Source organism: Equus caballus, chromosome 2, assembly GCF_041296265.1.
Source record: "Equus caballus isolate H_3958 breed thoroughbred chromosome 2, TB-T2T, whole genome shotgun sequence".
NCBI classification, from domain to species: domain Eukaryota; kingdom Metazoa; phylum Chordata; class Mammalia; order Perissodactyla; family Equidae; genus Equus; species Equus caballus.
In genome coordinates this window covers 118,576,980-118,597,428 of record NC_091685.1, presented here as the reverse complement: position 1 = coordinate 118,597,428, position 20,449 = coordinate 118,576,980, and the positions used below count along the sequence as shown (strand labels likewise).

At 37.0% G+C, this 20,449-nt stretch overlaps 1 protein-coding gene across 50 annotated transcripts in view; it reads right to left on the bottom strand.

Annotated features, from left to right (window-relative positions):
• Positions 1-20,449, bottom strand: part of CAMK2D (calcium/calmodulin dependent protein kinase II delta) — a 292,611-nt gene that overhangs the window by 179,695 nt on the left and 92,467 nt on the right. For all 50 annotated transcript variants that reach the window (XM_014737894.3, XM_070259745.1, XM_023636665.2 and 47 more), the window contains exon 3: positions 14,049-14,108. In XM_014737894.3, the coding sequence (XP_014593380.1) occupies positions 14,049-14,108 (60 nt within the window). The remainder of the gene's footprint in view (positions 1-14,048; positions 14,109-20,449) is intronic.

Sequence of the window (20,449 nt, the reverse complement as noted above, 5' to 3'; positions counted from 1 at the left end):
GTTATATAATGTTATAATCCAATGTTACTGCTATAAAAACAAAATTTAAAATTAAAAAATGAAGACAGAAAGAAAGAAAAAAAAGATTTAGACCTAACCAACAAAAGCCAAAAAGCGTATAAGGACATTTTACTGTATTTCTTCAAAATAAGTTTTGTTTTAATATGAAATCTATGGTGCAAAGGTCCATATTTGGGCTCTACTGGTCTCTGTAAATACTCCAAACTATATGAAACATTTGGTGTCATATGCTATTTTATGGAGGGGAAATCTATAGCCTATAAAAGTTCATCCAAATGAGGCTCAAGATCCAAAAGGAACGAGAATCATTGTTCTAAACAATTCACAATGAAGATAAAATTATTTCACTAGAGAATTACTTCTCTTTTATCTCCATCTGATTCTTGGGAGGTGTTCTCATTTTACTGGAATGTCAACTTACATAGTTTTCAATAAAAAAGTTTCATTATACAAATATCCTTTTCAAATGATTTAGAAAAAACAAAAGTCTAATCCGTGACTGCATCTTATTCACGGCTGACATTTAAACTAGTTTTTTGTTTTTCTACTTTTTTCGTTAAAAGGGAATATTTTAGAAACTTTTGTTCACAGATAGTCTATGTGAGTATCATTGCCTGCTTGTTCTTCATTTAAGGCGACACACTGACTAATCTTTTTTATAAAAGGAAACTGCCTGGGTCCAGAGCTTAACCAAACAAGGCTGGCTGTCTTATTGTTGTCACTCCTACCTTAAATCAGGGTTTCTCAGTCTCAGCACTATTAACATTTTGGACCAAATTCTTTATTGTGCGGGGCCGTGTTGTGCACTGTACAAGGTTTAGCAGCATCCATGCCCACTACTCAGTGGATGCCACACGGGCACCCCGAGTTGTGACCACCAAAACATGTTGCCAAATGCCCTCAGGAGGAGGAGAGAGCGAAGGGGACAGAATCACCCCAGATTGAAAACCTATCTTAAATCAAGGATCCTTTAACTTTCTGGGGGGAAAAAATGGGCTTACATCATTTCTCTTGCCCATATTATGAACATATTTTTAGAAAGTGACTGGAAGATGTAATTTAATTTTGAAGGGCAGATTTATATAAGGAATATCAAAAGAAAAGGTCACGGGAATAATCTACACAGATGAGTATGACATTTGAAAACCATGCTTTATCAAGAGTTCTTCTTTTGGAAAGTTCCTAACAAATAAGTTTAAATATATATTTGTGTTACCAGCTTTTAAATGAGAAATTGTTTGGGGGATGGCAATTGGCTGAAGAAAAAACATGATCTTCAAATTGGTAACTTCATTATAGCTCCAAGAAAATTAAACCTGTTAAGAAAACATAGTCGTGGTATTTTCCTTATAAGAGTAAAAACTGATGTAAGCCTATCTAAAATCAACACATTTGAACTATTATTGCTAAAAATGAAAAAAAGTCAATAATGCTTTTTTGTATACTTCCAAATATTTTGTCCCCCAAAATAACTTCCTTTTATTCATCTAAAATAAAATTTCAGTTATTTTATATACAAATTGTTGTAAAGCAGATTCTGAATAAAAATAATCCAAGAAAATTATTGTTACTGCTCTTAAAAAAAAAAAACTTTTCATGCTTTTTACAAGTAGGCATTCACCATCATGTCTGGGTGCATCTATCTACTCTCAATACCCCCGAGAGGGGAATGTCTCCAGAATACATATTCACACACTCTGGAGCTATATGTGATGTCCCACATGTAAATCAGACAGGACATATTCAAATTAAAGTAATTAAAATTTCTGAGACAAAAGCAGACACATGTTTGGCTAAGGCATGAGGGACCAGGGAGAAGTGAGCCTTCCTCTGGTTGACAGAACACAGGAGAAAGAGCATTCTAGAAATGCTAAACCACAGTTAGGTGGTAGAGTTGGTGCAGCAACTGTCTGCTAGTTCAAAAGATACTTTGAGAATCCAATTTGACTGTCTTGACTTTCTCCATAAAAACAAGGACCCAAAACCAAGGGGCTCGCTACACTGAAGTCTTGGTCTAGGAGGGACAGTCATAACCACTGCCAACTACAACCATCCTCAAGAGGAACACCCAAATGACAAGAGGCTTACAGTTTGTAGCAGAAAGTAAATGATTAGGGTTTTAGCTGGTATCATTTGCTATTTCTATTTTTCCTTTTTGGTCCATGGTCCCCCAAAATAGGTATTTCATAATCTTTAAAAAAATAATTTCATCATGTTCTCAAACCAACGAAATTTCTGATTTCTCGCAACTTTCTCTTCCTCCTTTGTTCCTAATTCTTAAAGGGATGAATATCTCTCTGGTCACTCAAACTGGAAACCTCAGAGAAAGCTCCTTCTATCCCTTGTACCACCATTTAACTGCTGCCCAAGATCTTCTGATTCTACCTTCACAATGTCTCTGGTGTCTTTGCCCTTTTTGCCATCTCTGCTCTCATTACCACGGCTTAGGAACCCATGATGTCTCATACATAAATTAATTCAGAAGACTTTCAAAGGCTCTTTCAACACCAGCTTCTCCTGAGTATCAACAACTACACTTATTACTACCAAATTTGTCTTTCAGAGAAACAGATATAATCACGAGTCACCTAAATGCATCTTTAATAATTCCCCATTTTCTACAGATTAGAGATCAAATTCCTTGGCATCAAAAGTCAAGAGTCTTCACTATTATTCCCAATCAAACTTCATGGCCAACACACACATTATACTCCAGTCATTCCTGATTTTCTATCATTCTTCGAGTGTGACAAGGGCTTTTCCATCTGATGTTTTCCTTTCGTTGACCTGTCTTTCTATAGTGCTATTGAATCCAATCCCTACTTCTTTTTGTCTTTTTTGCTTTTTGGTGAGGAAGATTAGCCCTGAGCTAACATCTGTTGCCAATCCTCCTCTTTTTGCTGAGGAAGATTGGCCCTGAGCTAACATCTGTGCCCATCTTCCTCTATTTTATATGTGGGATGACTGCCACAGCATGGCTTGATAAGCAGTGCAGAGGTCTGCACCCAGGATCTGAACCCGTGAACCCTGGGCCACCAAAGCAGAGTGTGTGAACTTAACCACTGCGCCACCGGGCTGGCCCCCTAATCCCTACTTCTTCAGGACAAAATTCTGTTCATCACGCTATGTATTTCAGTTAAAATTCTGACCTTATTCCTTAGTGCTCTCATGGCACCTTGGTAATGGCTTCCTTATAGTATATAACCTCATTGAATTTTAGTTGCATACATAATTATCTGTCCTCCTAAAAATGTGAACACCTTGTGGTCAAGGATTACGTCTGACTTCATCTTTGTAGTCTTTCAGTATTTTAACTGCAACAGAGTTAGCACTATTTAACTCAATCAATGCTTAATACTAATCATTGGAAATCTTCTTTCATTTCCCCTTTACCCAGGCTGGTATAATTCTTTCGTTCTGGAATCAAATGTTGATATAAAAAAAACTCACGTAATGATTGTTTAAAAAATTAGAAGAAAAAATAAAGGATGGAAATAAATCAGTATATTTTCTTTATTATATAAAATATATTTTATATATATAAAATATAAAAATAAAAAATATTTAAAAGTTTTTTAAAAGATAATGTCAAAGCTAATCAAAATACAACACTGTCTCACCACTTGAATTTTAAAGTGAGAGCTTTGCTCTTAATGAAAAATAAATTAACAAGGCATAGTTTGTTTTGTTTACAAATAATCCAACTCAAATTCATCTGAATATGCAAAACCACTGATACTTGAGGAGATTATAACTATGGATATCCCTATGGGGAACTGTTTATATAATGTAAGATTCCAATTAAATATTTGTAAGTAAAATCATTCATTTTCCGAATAGAACAAACTAAAGACTTCTTATATTTGAAAATAATGGACTCACAAAAATTACTGCCACTTTCTTGGGTGATTAATTTTGTAGGCTACAGAAATTTTTCTTCTTATTCTAATCCTTTGGTTAAAACACACAATAAATCCATTACCAAAAATTGAAAGTAATCTTTGAACCATGAACTACTGAACTTCAATACTGCGAACAAAACATTACCAAAGAATTTTTGTCATATCTTAGAAAATACATTGTACATTACCACTGAAACACGAGAAGTAAAAAGGTATTTTAAGAAAGGAAGAATTCAAGTGATATTACTGTATGTATCTATTTCCTTTCCTTCAACACAGGCCATTAGCCTTTTAAACTAAATAATCAAGAAAATTAATACATCAAACAATACTCTGACACAATCATCACTCCACGCCAAGTGCGTTAGAGTTGGGTCGTCTTTGTTAAGCAGATGAACTATAAATCAAATTCAAAGAACAAACACTTCTACCTGTGGAGCATTTTTAAAGAAAACAAATTCCTATTTAAAAATTTATAAATAATGGGAATACAGAGCTGCCTTTCCTAAAGTGGCAACTATCCAACCAAACTAAGCCACAACTAGCATTATAAAATGCTAGAAGTAAATGTTGTAATTGACCTCTGAATGACACTTTCAAAAGTCATCTCAAAACCCTAACTTGGCATTCCTGTGTGTACTCTATTAAGACAAGTTATGAGCAACAGTTGCTTAAAACAACACACCCACCTGAGGCTTATCTGATCTTAGAATTCATCACCCCATAAGAGTCCTGTCCTGATTCCTTTCCTACAATCTAAGGAATAGTTTTTAAAATTTGTTTTATCACGTTACACATCACATTCATTACTGCTGTTGGTTTGTTTCCTTAACCTTCATTGTTTTCTGACAAATATTTCATTCATTTTCCTTATTAATGGGAGAGGAGAGTAAAAGATTGTCTTGCAGAGCAAGTAAATAATTAATTCAGTGTCAAATACCACCACTTAAAAGATTTTTCACCAAGATACTAAAAATTATTGTCACGAAAATATAATTAGTTCTATAATATCTGCATTTGCCATATTTCAATAATCTTATGCTGCTATTTCCCCCTCTGGAGTAAGAACTAAAGATAAATAGTAAAATTAAATAAGACCTCAAGGAAAAGATCTCAGTCTGCTGTTGATACAGTTTTGAGATTCTTTTCTCTACTTATTAAACAACAGTGTGACTAATCCAGTTAAACAGCAACTTGGGGCAACACAGTGTGTGCTGAAGAGCACGGACTGTGGCATCAGGATGTGCAGGTTTGAATCCCAGCTCTGCCACCACTTACCAGCTGTCTAACTTTGGTTAATTGTATAACCTTTTTGAGCTTTAGATTCCTTGTCTATAAAATGGACATAAAAATGGCACTTTGTTTTGAGGATTAAAAGACTGAATGCATGGAAAACACTTAGAATGCCAGTGCCTGATAACACAGTTAACAGTTTCATTATTAATTCTAGTGACAAAGTTCACTGGAATTCCAACCTAAGTCTTTTTCTTTTATTCAGCCCATCTTCCAATCTGACCACAATAGCTGACTGCAGGTAGGTTTATTTTTATTATCAAAGCTATCAGAAGAAAGGGAACAGAGCAAGGTCTTTTGAGGGATTAAAAGGCTCCTGGCTCTTCTCAGGGCTTCCTGCTTGCACGGGCTCTTCTTGCATTTGGGGAGGGAGGCAGTGGAGAAGGGATTCTGCAGAACTCAAGCCCCAGTCAAACAAACGAACAAAGAAACAAAAAGGTGCTGGTAACGTGTGGAATTATTTCCCTTTCAAGTTTCAGTTCAGGGCCTAACTCTGGGCCCAAGAAACTGTTATAAACTTCCAACACTGTTGGGGGATGCTACGCTGAACCCAGAGAAGACAGAACAAAATGGAAATTAAAACAGGTTCAGTGGGAACCTCAGGAGACGTATTTGAGGAAATATGCATTGATGGGTCAAAGTGTACTATCCAGTGAGTAGAAATGGCAAACTGTCCTTCTTTTGTAACAGAAGGACCATTTTTCTCTACAGTTTCAAACAAAATCCACTTACTTCTAATATAACTCAGGAACTGGCTCATTGATAGATGGAAAAAATAATTTATTTACAAAGGAACTAACAGCAAATGGACTCAGATCCAAACTCATCAATTAAAAGAGAATTTAAAATATTACCCTGAATCTACAGTTTTAAAATCTGTATTTTATCTTTCTACTAAGTTGTTTACTTAAAAAGATGATGAATTTAATTTTCAACCAAGAATTATAAAGGGTACGTCATTGGCACCATATTAAATGAACAAAAGGAAAAAGAAAAAGCTAGATTAAATAACAAATATTTTTGAAAATATTAGCTGGAGGGAAAAAAAATCTCTGTGTGCTGTTTCTCACATTTGTTAAAAGAGGATAATCAATTCCGCAGACATTAAGATATTCTAAGCAGTAATTTAGCCTTCACACCAAGTAATCAAGAAAAAGAGGCGAGATTTCATCACACAAAGAGTGAACATAAAACAAGAGTACTTTGCTGTTTACTATTCAATAGGGTTAAATTACCTTTTATCTGTTGGAGAGTCACTAGAGAAAGCTGTTTAGCAATAAAAATTACTTATTCTTGTATAATTACAAACTGTGATGAATATTAGGCATAAGCGCCAATAATGGAGGAGAGTATAGAGAAAAACTGAATAAGCATGACTCTTGGAATGTTGCTGAATTTCTCACAACACTGAAAAAGACTTTTGACTGTCATTCGTAAAATCGTTAACTGCTTCTCAGTACACCAATTAACCTTCACTCTCCACTCTGTTCCCCTTTCCCACGTGACTTTTTCTTTCAGAGGGTTCAAACTGGAATACTGTAGCAATAGACACGCAGGGCAATTTAATCATTTGATAATTACTGGGAATATTTATGACTTAACATTTACTGAGTTTAAGCTTATACAATGCAACTGGATTGGTTCCTTATATAAATTCTAGCAACCTGGAAGAGGATTGCATTCAGAGTAGAATAAAAAGGTAACATTTTGTTAAAACAAAAGAACAAACAAACAAACATGACTGTTAATTTTGTCTTGCAAAAATCAGAGGTATGATATTTGACCCAAGAAATTTTTGCAAAGACTAGGGAGATCCAAGACTGAGATTAAAATCATACTTTAAGGTATAACACCATGCCTCCAAGGTCAGGGAAAAGAAGAGACACTACATGCAAAATGAGGTCATAAGCAGGTTGTGCATTTTTCATCCCTTTGGAGACTTGTGTGTGACCTTGGGCATATTACTCCCCCACTGAAATCGCCAGACTCTATCTGCAGAATCTAGGTTGGGCTCAGATAATTCTTAAGAACTCCTCCAGGTTTGCACTTTAGGAAAAGGAAATTATATAAATCCTAGATGCCATAAATTATCACTCATAGGCACAGGAAACCTGCTTATACAGAAAGTAAAGGCTTTACATATTCTTTAATGTCCACCTGTCAGCATATGGAATTTTATGCGTCGTTAGATGCTATGTGTTGTCAAACTATCAACTTGCTCGAGCAGAGCAGCTTTCTGAGACACAGCGGTTCCCCTCCAGGGCTACTACCTAAGGTAGCTAGGCATTCCTTATGTTCTCCAAAACTTACAAAATTGCTTTTCTTGTATTAGTGTTAGAAGTTTTTAATTTCATGTTTATCCTATATGAGGGGAGGATTGATTTGAACCAAAAACAACTTCAAAATTCTCCTTGAAAGGAAACACGAATACCAATGCCTTTTCAACCTTGTTGCTTCAAGTCAGCTTCCCTAAACATCAGTACCTATTTACACAGAGCGAATCAAGAATTCAGGTTTGGCAATGTCATTAAAGAACTATAACTTTGGGGGTCTGGCCCCGTGGCCGAGTGGTTAAATTCGCGCGCTCCGCTGCAGGCGGCCCAGTGTTTCGTTGGTTCGGATCCTGGGCGCGGACATGGCACTGCTCATCAAACCACGCTGAGGTGGCGTCCCACATGCCACAACTAGAAGGACCCACAACGAAAAATATACAACTATGTACTGGGGAGTTTTGGGGAGAAAAAAGAAAAAAATAAAATCTTTAAAAAAAAAAAAAGAATTGTAACTTTGGATAAGTCATATAGATTTGGAAAATTTTAGTTTCCTCAATTATTAAAACAAAAATTAAGAGTTTGCACTAGATAATTTATGAGATCTCTGTTATTGCAATATTATGGTTCTCATATATATACTATATATAACATATGTGATATGTACACTATATAGCTATATTATATTTTATTATATTATATATAATACATAAAGGCTTCTGAAATGTTTTCCCACTGTTGAGTATATATCTTTCAGGAAGAAGTCACTAAACATTAAGAAATGATTAATTAGGTAGTACTTGGTAAGTAATGCTCCATAATAATTTCCTCAACAGTTTATTTACATTAAATATCTTCCAAAGTTTGTTAATTCCTCACCAAAATGATAAGATGCATAATCTAATTCTAATAATTCTCAGAAGGAAATAAAACGATAAATATTTTCTCTGCTTTACAAAGAGAGCAACTCGTAGTGAATGAGCAGATGGGACGTGCTTCAGCAGTCCACAGAGCAGACCAGTGTCAGAAGCAGCGTAAAGAGGGGTCCACGGGGTCTGCGGATTTCCCATTAACACTACATATGTCTTTAATTTTCTGTTACACCTCAAAATAATATACGAGTGAGTGTTTATGTGTTTTGGGGTGGTGGCTGGGTGACCTGGTAGGAAGAAGGCAATCATTCCCACGACCGTTATCATGCAATCTCAGGAAGGTTAACTCATGGCCCCAGGGCCCCAGGGCACTAACCCAGACCAGACACAGAAAGGCCACCTGGCCCTTCCTCTGCCTCTCTAGCTGCTGGGGTCCACTGAGCCAGATCAGTAAAGGCTTACCTTGCAAGGGTGACAGTGATCTTCTACAAATAGAAATGTTTTTTCAAACTTTCAAAAAACTAAAGTCTACACAAAGGTAAATTCAGGTCTTTAGAGAACAGGATAGCCCAGCAACAAAATACTTCATCCTGCAAAATGCACAGTTGTCTCAAATATCGATCTACTCACAAATAAAGGATCCTAAGTGGGTAACTTCTCACTTGGGACATCACATGAGTCAGATCAAAGTTCCCAGTATTTTCTCTTTTCCTTTCCTGGTCCAGTTCCGTTCAGATTCATAGAGTTGGATTAAGTGAGTGTTTTGGCTGTCTTCCTAGTTTTCTCCTCACTGTTTTTAGTTACTTGGGCTTCACCACAGGTTTCAATAAATTCCTTAGCACTAATGCTTATCAAAGATCAAGCACAAAAACAATGGAAATATAGAATAATTTTGAGGACAATTCGGCTATTACCTCAAATATTTTATTTCACTACTTTAAAGGTATTTTCCCCTTACTTAGTAGATATGTTGACATACAGCTCAAACTATTTGGTTTACCACAAATTTGTTTTTGTGTCTCAAGAGAAAATAAACCCATTATATTAAAATAAAAGATGGACATAATGATGAAAAATAAGCTAATTAACAGAAGCATGAGGTAAGATAGTCTCTCCAAATTGCTTCAACACCTCAATGTTAATGTGGAGTTAGCTATACTCTTCCCACTTTGGGGTTCAAACAAAATCGTCTGGCTAGCTGCTCTGAAGGTGGAGCAAAGATGGAGCTGCTTAGGAAATTGCCTGCACTCCCAAATTTTTTGAGCCAAAAGGTCCATGGTGCTTACCATAGACTATGTGGACCACAAAGAATAGAGAGCCAGCCTCGAGCTATTTAAGTTCTTACCCAAGAAGATGGAGCTGAGGGGCACTAGGGTGATAAACACTAGATTCTGATGGAATTCTGGTGGAACACTAATTATTATCCCTAATTCTGTTTATGTGACTGCAATCCATTCTATACACAGCAGATAGAGCAAATCAGATTATGACACACTCCTCCAGCTGAAAATCCTTCCACTAACTTCTCCTTGCTCTTAAGAATAAAACCCAAACATTCTAACCTAGTTTACAAAGCCCTACGTGGTCAAGCACCTAACCACCCTTCTGACTGATCTCAGGTCATCTGACTCTCTCTTTCACCCATGGCAGGTCACACTCTGGTCCCCAACTCTTCCCATAACAACGGAAGCTCTTTCTGCCTACAACCCTTTCTCCCTGAGTTTTCATTATGGTTTCTTCCTGTCATTTGGATATCAGTTTAAATATGACCTCTGCAGACCTATCTTGACTGAAGAACCACTCGAAAGTAGTGACAAAGACTCTCTCCTTGACCAAACTTTAGACAGCCTCCTCTGAGCCATCTTTTCAACTAAGGCTTGTCCTTAGGGGCAACCTGCCTAAGCTAGTCTTAGCAAAGAATCCTGCTAAGTCAGTCTTTCATATCTGCTCACCCTTGATATCTGGTCAAGTTCCTCATCACTCATCCTTGATGTCTAAGTCCTTCGTCTGCCTTTGACAGGAATCTTATTAGGCCAGTTTAGTAAGAATCCCCCTACCCTTGATATCTCCTCTTAGTAATTTTCCATCTGCTGACCCCTCATTCTGCTCTTTGGCTATAAATCCCCAGCTGTCTTTGCTGTATTCAGAATTGAGCACAGCTCTCTCCTCTACTGCAGTGATACTGAATAAAATCTGTCTACTGCCTTTAACTAGTGTCTGATTCTGTTTCTCTTTGACAGCAGCCACCCAATCCCCTGGTATCAAATTACTCTATTTTAATTCTCTATATAGACCTAATTCCTACGACATTATTATGGTGGGTTATTTGTTTATAGCCTATCTCCTTACACTAGGGTGCAAGGCTTTGTGAAAGCAGGGGCACTGTCTCTCTTGATCATGGCCTCATCACCAGTGTGTTGAGTATATAACACGGCCTGGCAATGGCCACACACTCAATAAACTTTGTTCAGTGAGACAACTAAAAATTACATTTTCATGGTTTATCTAATGGGGTATGAAAATGCACACAAGAGAATGCTGAAAGCTGGCATACTCATAAGATTTATTATTAAAAGGCAGAAATGAATACAACGAATATAAAAGTTGTGCCCTCTGGTTTCTTCTTCATACATGATTGTGTTTTCCAAATTTTCCACTAAGTTGTGTGTATTACTTTGAAAATCAGAAAAACATAAAAAAAAACACTGAAGAAAAGAAAGTGGTTTAGTGAATCACCACTTTTATTTGGTTTAAAATGTGTTTTGTAAAAAAATAAAAAAATAAATAAAATGGGTTTTGTTGGGAGAAACCTTTTACTTGCCCCAAGTTCTCAGATATCGATTCTGTGCCAAGAGAAAGGCACATAAAAAAATTAAAATCTAACGAGCAAATTTTCACAGGAGAAAAAATTGTCAAAAATAGTATTTCCTTCCTTGAAGTTCTAACACCTGACAGATTTTAAGAAAATCAGGCAAATAATAGAACGGCAGAAGGAAGAGGATAAGGGCCGTGCATTCCTTAGATACCATGTTATCTATTTCAGGGAAATCAAGACCAAATGCTGTTTTCCCTGCTAACCTCAACCGGTCAAGTACAAGTGATCTATGTACAATTGTTACCGAGGGAGGCGCAGTGATCCCGACAGCATAGCAGCACTCTGCTCAGCACACCCTGTGCGGCCCTGCTCTCTAGTATCTCAGACGTCCACTCTGGCGTCTGTCTTCAAAACACTCCTGCTTTATTCACTGCTGCTTAGTATTTTATGACAATTACTGTTGTTGTTGTTGAATCATTTTTCTTTACATGAATAAAAATGACATTGCCAGGTTACACGACATGGAGATCCACCAATTAAGATAAGATAAAACGAAAACTCATGCTCATTTCTCCAATTAGAAAAAAACCTTTGGTGGAATCTACTGGACAAGCTCCTGCCTCAGGGCCTTTGTACAGGCTGTTTGTTCCCCCTGTCTGTAAAGCTTTTTTCCCCAGCGAGCCAAATGACTTGCTTCCTCTTGTCTTTTAGATCTTTACTCAAATACTACACTCAATGAAGTCATCCAGACCAACTTTTTAAAATTGTAATCCCCAACATTCCCAATTTCCTTTCCCTGCTTTATTTTTCTCCTCAGTGATTATTACACTCTAACATCCTGTATTTCATTTATTGTCAGTCTGCCCCAACAACACAAGCTCCATGGGGGCGGGAACATTGGTCTGTTGAGTTCCTACTGCAGTCCTAGAATATTAAATTTGTTGAGTGAATGAATGACATGAGTGAATTTGCCACTGTTCTGATTTTTGAGACTATGTCTTAGAAGTTTAATCTATCTGTGACTTATACTCTGAAGTCCAGGATCACTAGAAACCTCTCCTGTGGTTAGAAGCGGGGTCTGAAAGTTCAAGGACTTGGATTTCCACAGTTGCATTTGTACTCCTGAAATCTTCAGAGAAGAACACCTCAAGTGAGACAACCAAGCAGTCAGGATGCTGGCTGCCATGGACCCCTGAGAAAGTACATCTTGTGTCAGGGTGCGTTGATGGTGCTGTCTGTGTCACAAACTTTAGAACTTTCTGTAGCATAAAACTTCCTCCCTTTTTGGGAAGGTTATTCTGTATGGGGTGTCAAAATGAAAATTGTTCTTGTTTTAGTTTGAGTGTCCTTAGAATGTTTGACTTTGGTGTCCTAGAGGAAATGGAGGTAACTAGTTTCATTATCTACAAAAATTGAGTTTCATAGAAGGACTCTGATTAATAACAAACAAACAACTCTCCTTCAGAAGAATAACAAGTTCAGTAAACAAAGATTCCATTTTATCTTAAACCTTAGCAAAAAGTACTCTTTGAACTATAGTGGGTCATATTTTGTAATTTCTCTTTAGCTAATATTATGGGCTGAACTTTGTCTCCCCAAAATTCATGTTCAAGTCCTAACTCTCAGTACCTCGAAATAGGACTGTGTTTGGAGACAGGGTCTTTAAAAGGGTAATTAAGTTAAAACGAGGCCATCAGAGTGGACTCTAATCCAATAGGACTGGGGCCCTTGCAAAAAGGAGAAATTACACGAGAGAGCATACCGAGGGGAGACCACGTGAAGACAAAGGCAGAAAAGGGCATCTCCGAGCCAAGGAGAGGGGACTTGGATGCAAGCAACTCTGCTGACACCTTGACCTCAGACTGCTAATTTCCAGAATTGTACGGCAATAAATTCCTCTGATTAAGGCACCCAGCTGTGGTGCTCTGGCAGTCCTAGCAAACTAACGCAGCCAACCAAGAAATGCCGCAGACTTTTATCAGAGTGAAATACTTGTGACGAGGTAGGTTTACATTTCAAAATGGTGTTGTTCTCTCTCCAAACCAGAAGGCTCCTTTTAGACAGCTGCTAGTTTGTTAATGCTTCAGATTTACTTGGCAGTGTCTATTCATTCATTCAAGAACCTAAGAAGTATCCACAAAATGCAAGATACTAAAAGCTTCAAGGCAGGAATAGAAATTGAATGGTCCAATACACAAAAATAAAAGAACTGTAAACCTTCTCAGTAAATGATTTTGCTACTTCTACAGCATTACCACTCCCTCTCTACTTCTATATCAGAAATACTTAGGTTGACAATAAACCAACAGAGCTGGGACAGTAATATTTTTCCAAAATAATCAAACCTGATGTCACAGAATCTAGCTTACATTTATATGCATATTTTTCATTCTTTGTTTTTCTTTCCTTTGTTTCTTTCTTCTATTTTTCTTACACATTAATGTTTTTATTTTGAACATTATCACACTTTTCAGAATTCATGAGGGAGAATATTCTAAAATAATTTTACTAGTTTGTGGAATTGAATCAATGACTGCAAGGTAAACTTTTTACCAGATAGGTGAAAAGTAATTGAGCTGACTAAAATAATGGCATCAGCCTCACCTCTCCACGCTCCAGCAGCAGCAGCAGCTGAACAACCCTTAAAGGCACATACAAGCACCATTCAACATACCTTAAATTATTTTTAAAGGGTTAGTATATACAGAACTGCTACCTTTTGAAAAACTGTAAAGAATAAAAAGTAACCAAGACTAAAAGTTAGTAAACTTTTTGTTAACAGCTGCAAATAATCTAGATTATTAAAGTAACATTTCTTAATTGTAAAAATACATAAAACTTTAATATTTAAAATCCATTGGAAACTTTTCCTTACCAATATTGGGGTGCTTCAAAAGACGGCAGATTCTAGCTTCCCTTTCCAGTTTCTGATGATCTGTTTTAAACAAAAACAATAACAAAACACAGAAAAATAAATCACAATGTTTAGCAAAAAAGATTAAAAGGCAGCATACCAAAATGACATAAAGCCTTTACATTTACTTAACCTGTGATTTATTTTTTAAAAAGTGATCATTTGAATTTGGAATTAGGTGAACACAACATAATTCAACAATCTAATTTTCTTTCTTTCTTTCTTTCTTTTTTGAGGAAGATTAGCCCTGAGCTAACTGCTGCCAATCCTCCTCTTTTTGCTGAGGAAGACTGGACTTGAGCTAACATCTGTGCCCATCTTCCTCTACTTTATATGTGGGATGCCTACCACAGCATGGCTTGCCAAGTGGTGCCATGTCCACACCCGGGATCCAAACCGGCGAACCCCAGGCCTCCGAGGCAGAACGTGTGCACTTAACTGCTGCACTACCGGGCCAGCCTCTAATTTTCTTTATTTTCATTGGTGTGATGCCTGATAGAGTAGGGTATAGAATAGCACTAAATTTAGACTTGGGCTGGGAAAACAGTGAAAACGGCACAAACAACAGTATTCTTTCTTACCTTTCCCCTAACTGAACACTGTTACGACAACTTAAATAACCCAGCACAGAGACACACGTTTAAGCAGAGGATGCACATCGGGAAAGTGGAATGCCAAGGGAACCAGGGCTAAATGGAGTTGATTTCAGTTTACCCCTAGTGGAGCAGTGTTCCCTGTCCAGTAACGTCTTCTATCAACCACTCTTCATGCAGTTTTTGGTCCAGCTTCCTTGGGGTATGATGCTCTTCCCTGTATCAAGGACTTCCAAAGAACCCAGACTGCTTGCCCATCTTCACCCTTTTATGTTTGCCTAACCACTTCTTTCAAGGGACACAGACCACCGTAAACTCGCACTTTAAGAACTATCTGATACTCTTCTTCGGTTTCTTTGTGTTCATTCCTATGCACATAATTATAACCAAAATCATAGCTAAAGCACAAAAAAATGGCAGAGAAAGGTAAGAACACAGCAGAAATACAGGTTGCCAATAAGGATAGTACTGCAGAGAGGCCTTAGTTGAGAGCCTTTCCATGGAGTACCTGATTTAAACCTTACAAGAGCCCTCTGAGATAAGCAATGTTATCGCTATTTTTCAAACACAAAAACTAAGGCATAAAGAGGTTAAGTGACTTGCCCTAGATTACAAAATTAGTAAATTGCACATACCAAATTGGCTCTCATTAACTAGTGTCATAAAACAGCCTTAAGAGAATGAGGGGGACGCCCACCTAACCACCTACACACAGTCTCCGTCAATGGTCCTCAAACTCTGTGGTCTCAGAACCCCTTAACACTTAGAAATTATCCAGGACACCAAAGAGCCTTTGTTTATGTGGATTAGATCTATTAACATTTATTCTAATAGAAATAAAACTGAGAAAAACTTTACATATGGATTTATTAATTCATTTAAAAACAATACTTAACCTATTACAGTAACATAAGTGACTGCATTTAATTTTTAAACTTTTTATTTGGAAATAATTAAAACACAGAAATTTGAAGAATAAGAATAGTACAAAAAACACTTGTATACTGTTTATCCAGATACATCTATTATGAACATTTTGCCCATTTTTAACATAATTTATGCTCTCTCTTCCTCCCTGTGCTTGTATATGTACATGTAAATGTGTATATATATATGTCTAATTGACACATATATATACAAATATAAATGTATATTTATATTGAAAGCTGAAACAATTTTTTTCTCAACCATTTGAAGCTAAGTTATAAACATTAATGCCCCTTATCCCTAAAATCTCAGTATGTACTACCTAAGAATTGTGATATTCTCTTACAATCACAGTATAGTTATCAACCTCAGCAAATTTCACATTGATACAATACTTTAAACCACCATCCATACTCCAATTTTGTCAATTTAACCCAACAATGCCCTTTATGGCATTTTTCTCCTTCTAGCGCAGCATCCAGTCCAGGGTCAGACAGGCATTTAGTTCATTTCTCTTTAGACTCCTTTCATCTAGAATATTTTCACAGTTTTTCTTTGTTTTTTATGACCTGACTTTTTTTTAAGAATACGACTATGTCTATATTTTAAAGAAAACGTTCTTCACTTTGGTTTTGTCAAATGTTTGCTCCCGATCTGACTTAGGCTACGCTTCCTCAGCTAGAACCCATCTTTCCCAGGCTATCACATCTAGAGGGACACACTGCCCAACAGCCCCTCCAAATGGGTGATAACTTGGGTCACCACATCAAGGTACTATTGCATTGCTCAGCTAAATAATTATTTTTTATTTTTTCTTTGTAACTAAGAAGTATGTGGGGAGACATTTTAAGACCATGAAAACATCCTGTTCTTTATCAAAATTTCCCTCTAGATTTAGCATTTGGTGATGATTCCTGCCTGAATCAACCATTACTATGACTGTAGCAAAATGCTGGTTTCCCAACTCCAGCACAGTAACATATTTTACTACTATATTAAAAAAAAAAGGCAACAAGAGTGGCACCATTTTACGTTTTTGCAAATCGCTTTGATGTCTGGCTTAATAGAAGAGAGCTGTATTCTCATGTTTGTGTCTACATTCAATCCGTTGCAATATGTTGTTTTGGTTGAAGTGTATGAAAAAAAGGTGATCTCGTAGGACATGTAGTTGGAAAAGGAAGGAGCACTATAATAGCCTTTTCAGATAACTGTGGATATTATTCTTTTACATTACACCAAAACTCAAGAATTGGTGGTTTCTTAAAGGTTAGTTGCCATGTGAAATCTCAAACTTATCAATGAACTTTATGACTCATATTAGTGAAATTATAAACTTTAGTGTTTAAATCAAATTTATTTTCAACATTGTATACCATCCAATATAATCAAATTTTACTTTGCTACATTAAAATCCATTGTTCTTCCTTGCACTTTGAATCTCTTACCCAGGCATAATTTTACAACATGATGCACCAGTCTTTTGGAAAATAATGGTTCAATACATTATACAGTTCTTCCAAATACTGACACATTTTATTATACACTATCATAAAAATAACAACTTTTAGTATCACCACTAATCTCATCAGAACAATCTTTAAATTTGGGAATCAGTCAAGTTCTCACGGGCAGATACAAGTTTTCTAAAATTATAATTTTTGTTTAAAAGTTTGAGTTGTTATTGACATTAAATGTTGCCAGTTTTTTTTCCTTGAAGCGATAGGCCCACTTTATTCATTTTTGAGAAAATGTGTGTCAAAAACCTAAGTCTGAATAATCAGGGCTGGTTTTTCAGTTGTTATTTCAAGTAAAAACGGTGTTCCTTGAAAGAACAGCTGATTCAGCTTCCAACTCAAACGACTGCACAGGTACTTTTCCTTGAGACATCCATTATACCCTGATATGGAATAGGGGCATTTTATCATTCTCCCCATTTAGTCATGCAGAATGTTGCAAAGAGCTGTGATCAAGGGTCAAGATTTAATAACAGTGGTAATTTTAATTGGTTCATCAAGGGCAGTCTTAAGACAAACGAGCTCTTTTTTTTGGTCTACAAGGGCATGTTGCTGAAAAACACAAAGACTAATAGTACAGTTTGATGCCACTGTCTTGATTCATCGAAAGGCCCCAGCAATTCTATCCAGTCTTTCTTTTGCATCATAAGTATAAATGTTAAAACACATCAAAAAAGGGCAGATAATGTTTTAGTTTTAATATGATGATGGTTTTGACCTTTAGATCCTCTAAGAGGGTTTCAGGGACTCCTGGGTCTGCAGACCACACTTTGAGAACCTCTGGTATGTAAAGAATTGTTTCATGGAATACTTCTTTTGGCAGTTTAGGAAAATACTTTAAACATATATAGTGTTGTTAGCAGCTCAAAGAGAAAGAGTGTTTTAAGGAACCGGCAGAGCACTGGACAGGAGCTAACAGGCCATCCATTACATCTGGATTACCACATATACAGAGAGATACCCTCAGGTCTTACCACGATCTAAAACTACAAGTACTTCAAATAAATGTAAACTCTTCAGAACGCTGTTATCTCTTTAACAGCTCCTCATTCTTAAGACAGGCTACCTCTAGAACAGTCTTATTTAGAAATATACCAGTAAACACAAAAGGGCAAACCAGATTTTGAAAATGCATCTAATACCATCTTAAAAACTGTAAGGTGTCATACGTAAAGCATATGAAAAACATACGCTTATAGAAATTATACTTTTGTTATGGAGATAGGGATATGCAAATATATATGCCAAGCCATGTGAGATATATCTGACGCAGGTATAACTATGTTAAAATAAATGAAAACTAGGTAGCAAAAGACCTTCGTCGACAATCAATGGTAGAGTTTGTGCTATAGAGATGAACATAATTACAGAATTTTATATAGCCTATTCTCACGGTCGGAACTGGGTTCCTGTAAAATTCCTATCTTGAACTCCTAACCCCTATACCTCAGAATGGGACTGTATTTGGAGACAGGGTCTTTAAATAGGAAATTAAGTTAAAATGATTAGGAGGGGCCCTAATTCAATACGACTGGGGTCCTTATAAGAAGAGGAATTTAGGACACTGACACACACAAAGGGAGACGCAGGAGAAGACGTCCATCTACAGCCCAGGAGAGAGGCCTCAGAGAAACCAACCCTGCCAACGCCTTCATCTCAGACGTTCGGCCTCCAGAATTTGAGAGACTAAATTTCTGCTGTTTAAGCCCCCGAGTCTGTGGTACTCTGTTATGGCTAGCTCACCTATACATCTAAGTCCTGGTTTTCTATTGCTATATAAGTAGCCACAAACTCAGCAGCTTAAAACAACACACAGGCTCACAGTTTCCATGGGTCAGGAACCTTCGCATAGTTTAACTGAGCCCTCTGCTTTAGGGCTTCTCACAAGGCTGCAAGGAAAGTATCAGCCAGGGTTGGCCTCATCTGACGTCTTGACTGGGGAAGGATCTGCTTCCAAGCTCACGTGGTTGATGGCAGGATTCAGTTCCTCAAGAGTCGTTGAGCTGAGGGTCTTAGATCCTAGCTGGCTGTTGGCAGAGGCTGCCTTCACTCCCTTGTCACATGGCAACTTGCTTCACTAAAGCCACCAAAGTAAAGAGTCTGTTAGCAAAAGGGAAGCCACTATCTTATCTAGCCTAATCACAGAAGTGACATCCCATCACATTTGTCATATTCAATTGGTTAGAAGCAAGTCACTACGCTGGCCCACTTTTAAGAGGAGGTAATTACACAAGGGCAGGAGTACCAGGAAGCATGGATCTTGGGGGCCATCTTCGAGGTGTCCTGCCACAGCTGACTTTCCAATAATAGTAATGATGTTTTCATGAGCTTTCTCTCTGGTAAGCAGCTTTGCTTACTTTTTCTTTCATACAACCACAGAACTTAGTGATCTCCTATGAATCATAAGGCAGTCTGCACTCTCCCATTGGAGCATGTTTTGACATCCCAAACAGGATGATAGAACTAAAGTTTTCATTAAAACCAGACTTTAGCAATAATGGAAATGCCTATCACCTGGTATGCTTCACGTTCAACATCAAGTTCACAACTTGACTTTAGAAGGAGTAGGTAGGTGAGGAGGCGTGATTAAGTGCCTATTATTACCAAAAGCACTTTTCTGTATTTATCCTGCTGAAGAGATGAATTTAGTTTGACATTTAAAATTTCCTTATAATTCAGTCGGCAACAAAAGTCATGCATCCGACCTCATCATTCTCAGTTCTCTACAACGGTAAGAGGCAAAGACGGACTATAAAAGCAAGACATCCATTATACTGTTTATCACCATTTGAAGATATTGTTTTATTATCCACACGCCCTGCAGCTAGTGAAGAAGCAGCTTCATTTATCATTTAATATTTATGAAAGTACTCAAACTATAATAGTTTGGTTTTATTCTTACTTAGAGGCTCAAAAGTCCACAGTGTCATATGAATAAAAACATACCCCTTAGGCTACAATCGAGTTGGGTCTGAGAAGGCACATGCTGTTAGCAATATATAGTTGAATACCTTCCATATCAATGCCATAAGGAAAATATATTATCATTCAGTTTTGACATGAAATCAGGAAGGAACAGTATTACCCAGTATAGAGACCTCTGGATTTTAAAACAGCTTCTCAGAATTTTGAGAAAATGCAACTATTTTCTCTCAGCGTTAAGATACTTTGATATATTTTTAACTTAAGAAGAAGTGAAAAATGTGAATTCGGATCTAATGAAGTAAAACCTTTCACTCCTGTTCCACATCAAATTTTAATCTTTATGCAGAATAACTCCGATCACAAATGGAAGTCAAAGGGCCGGTCCTGATTCCCTTTCCCAAGG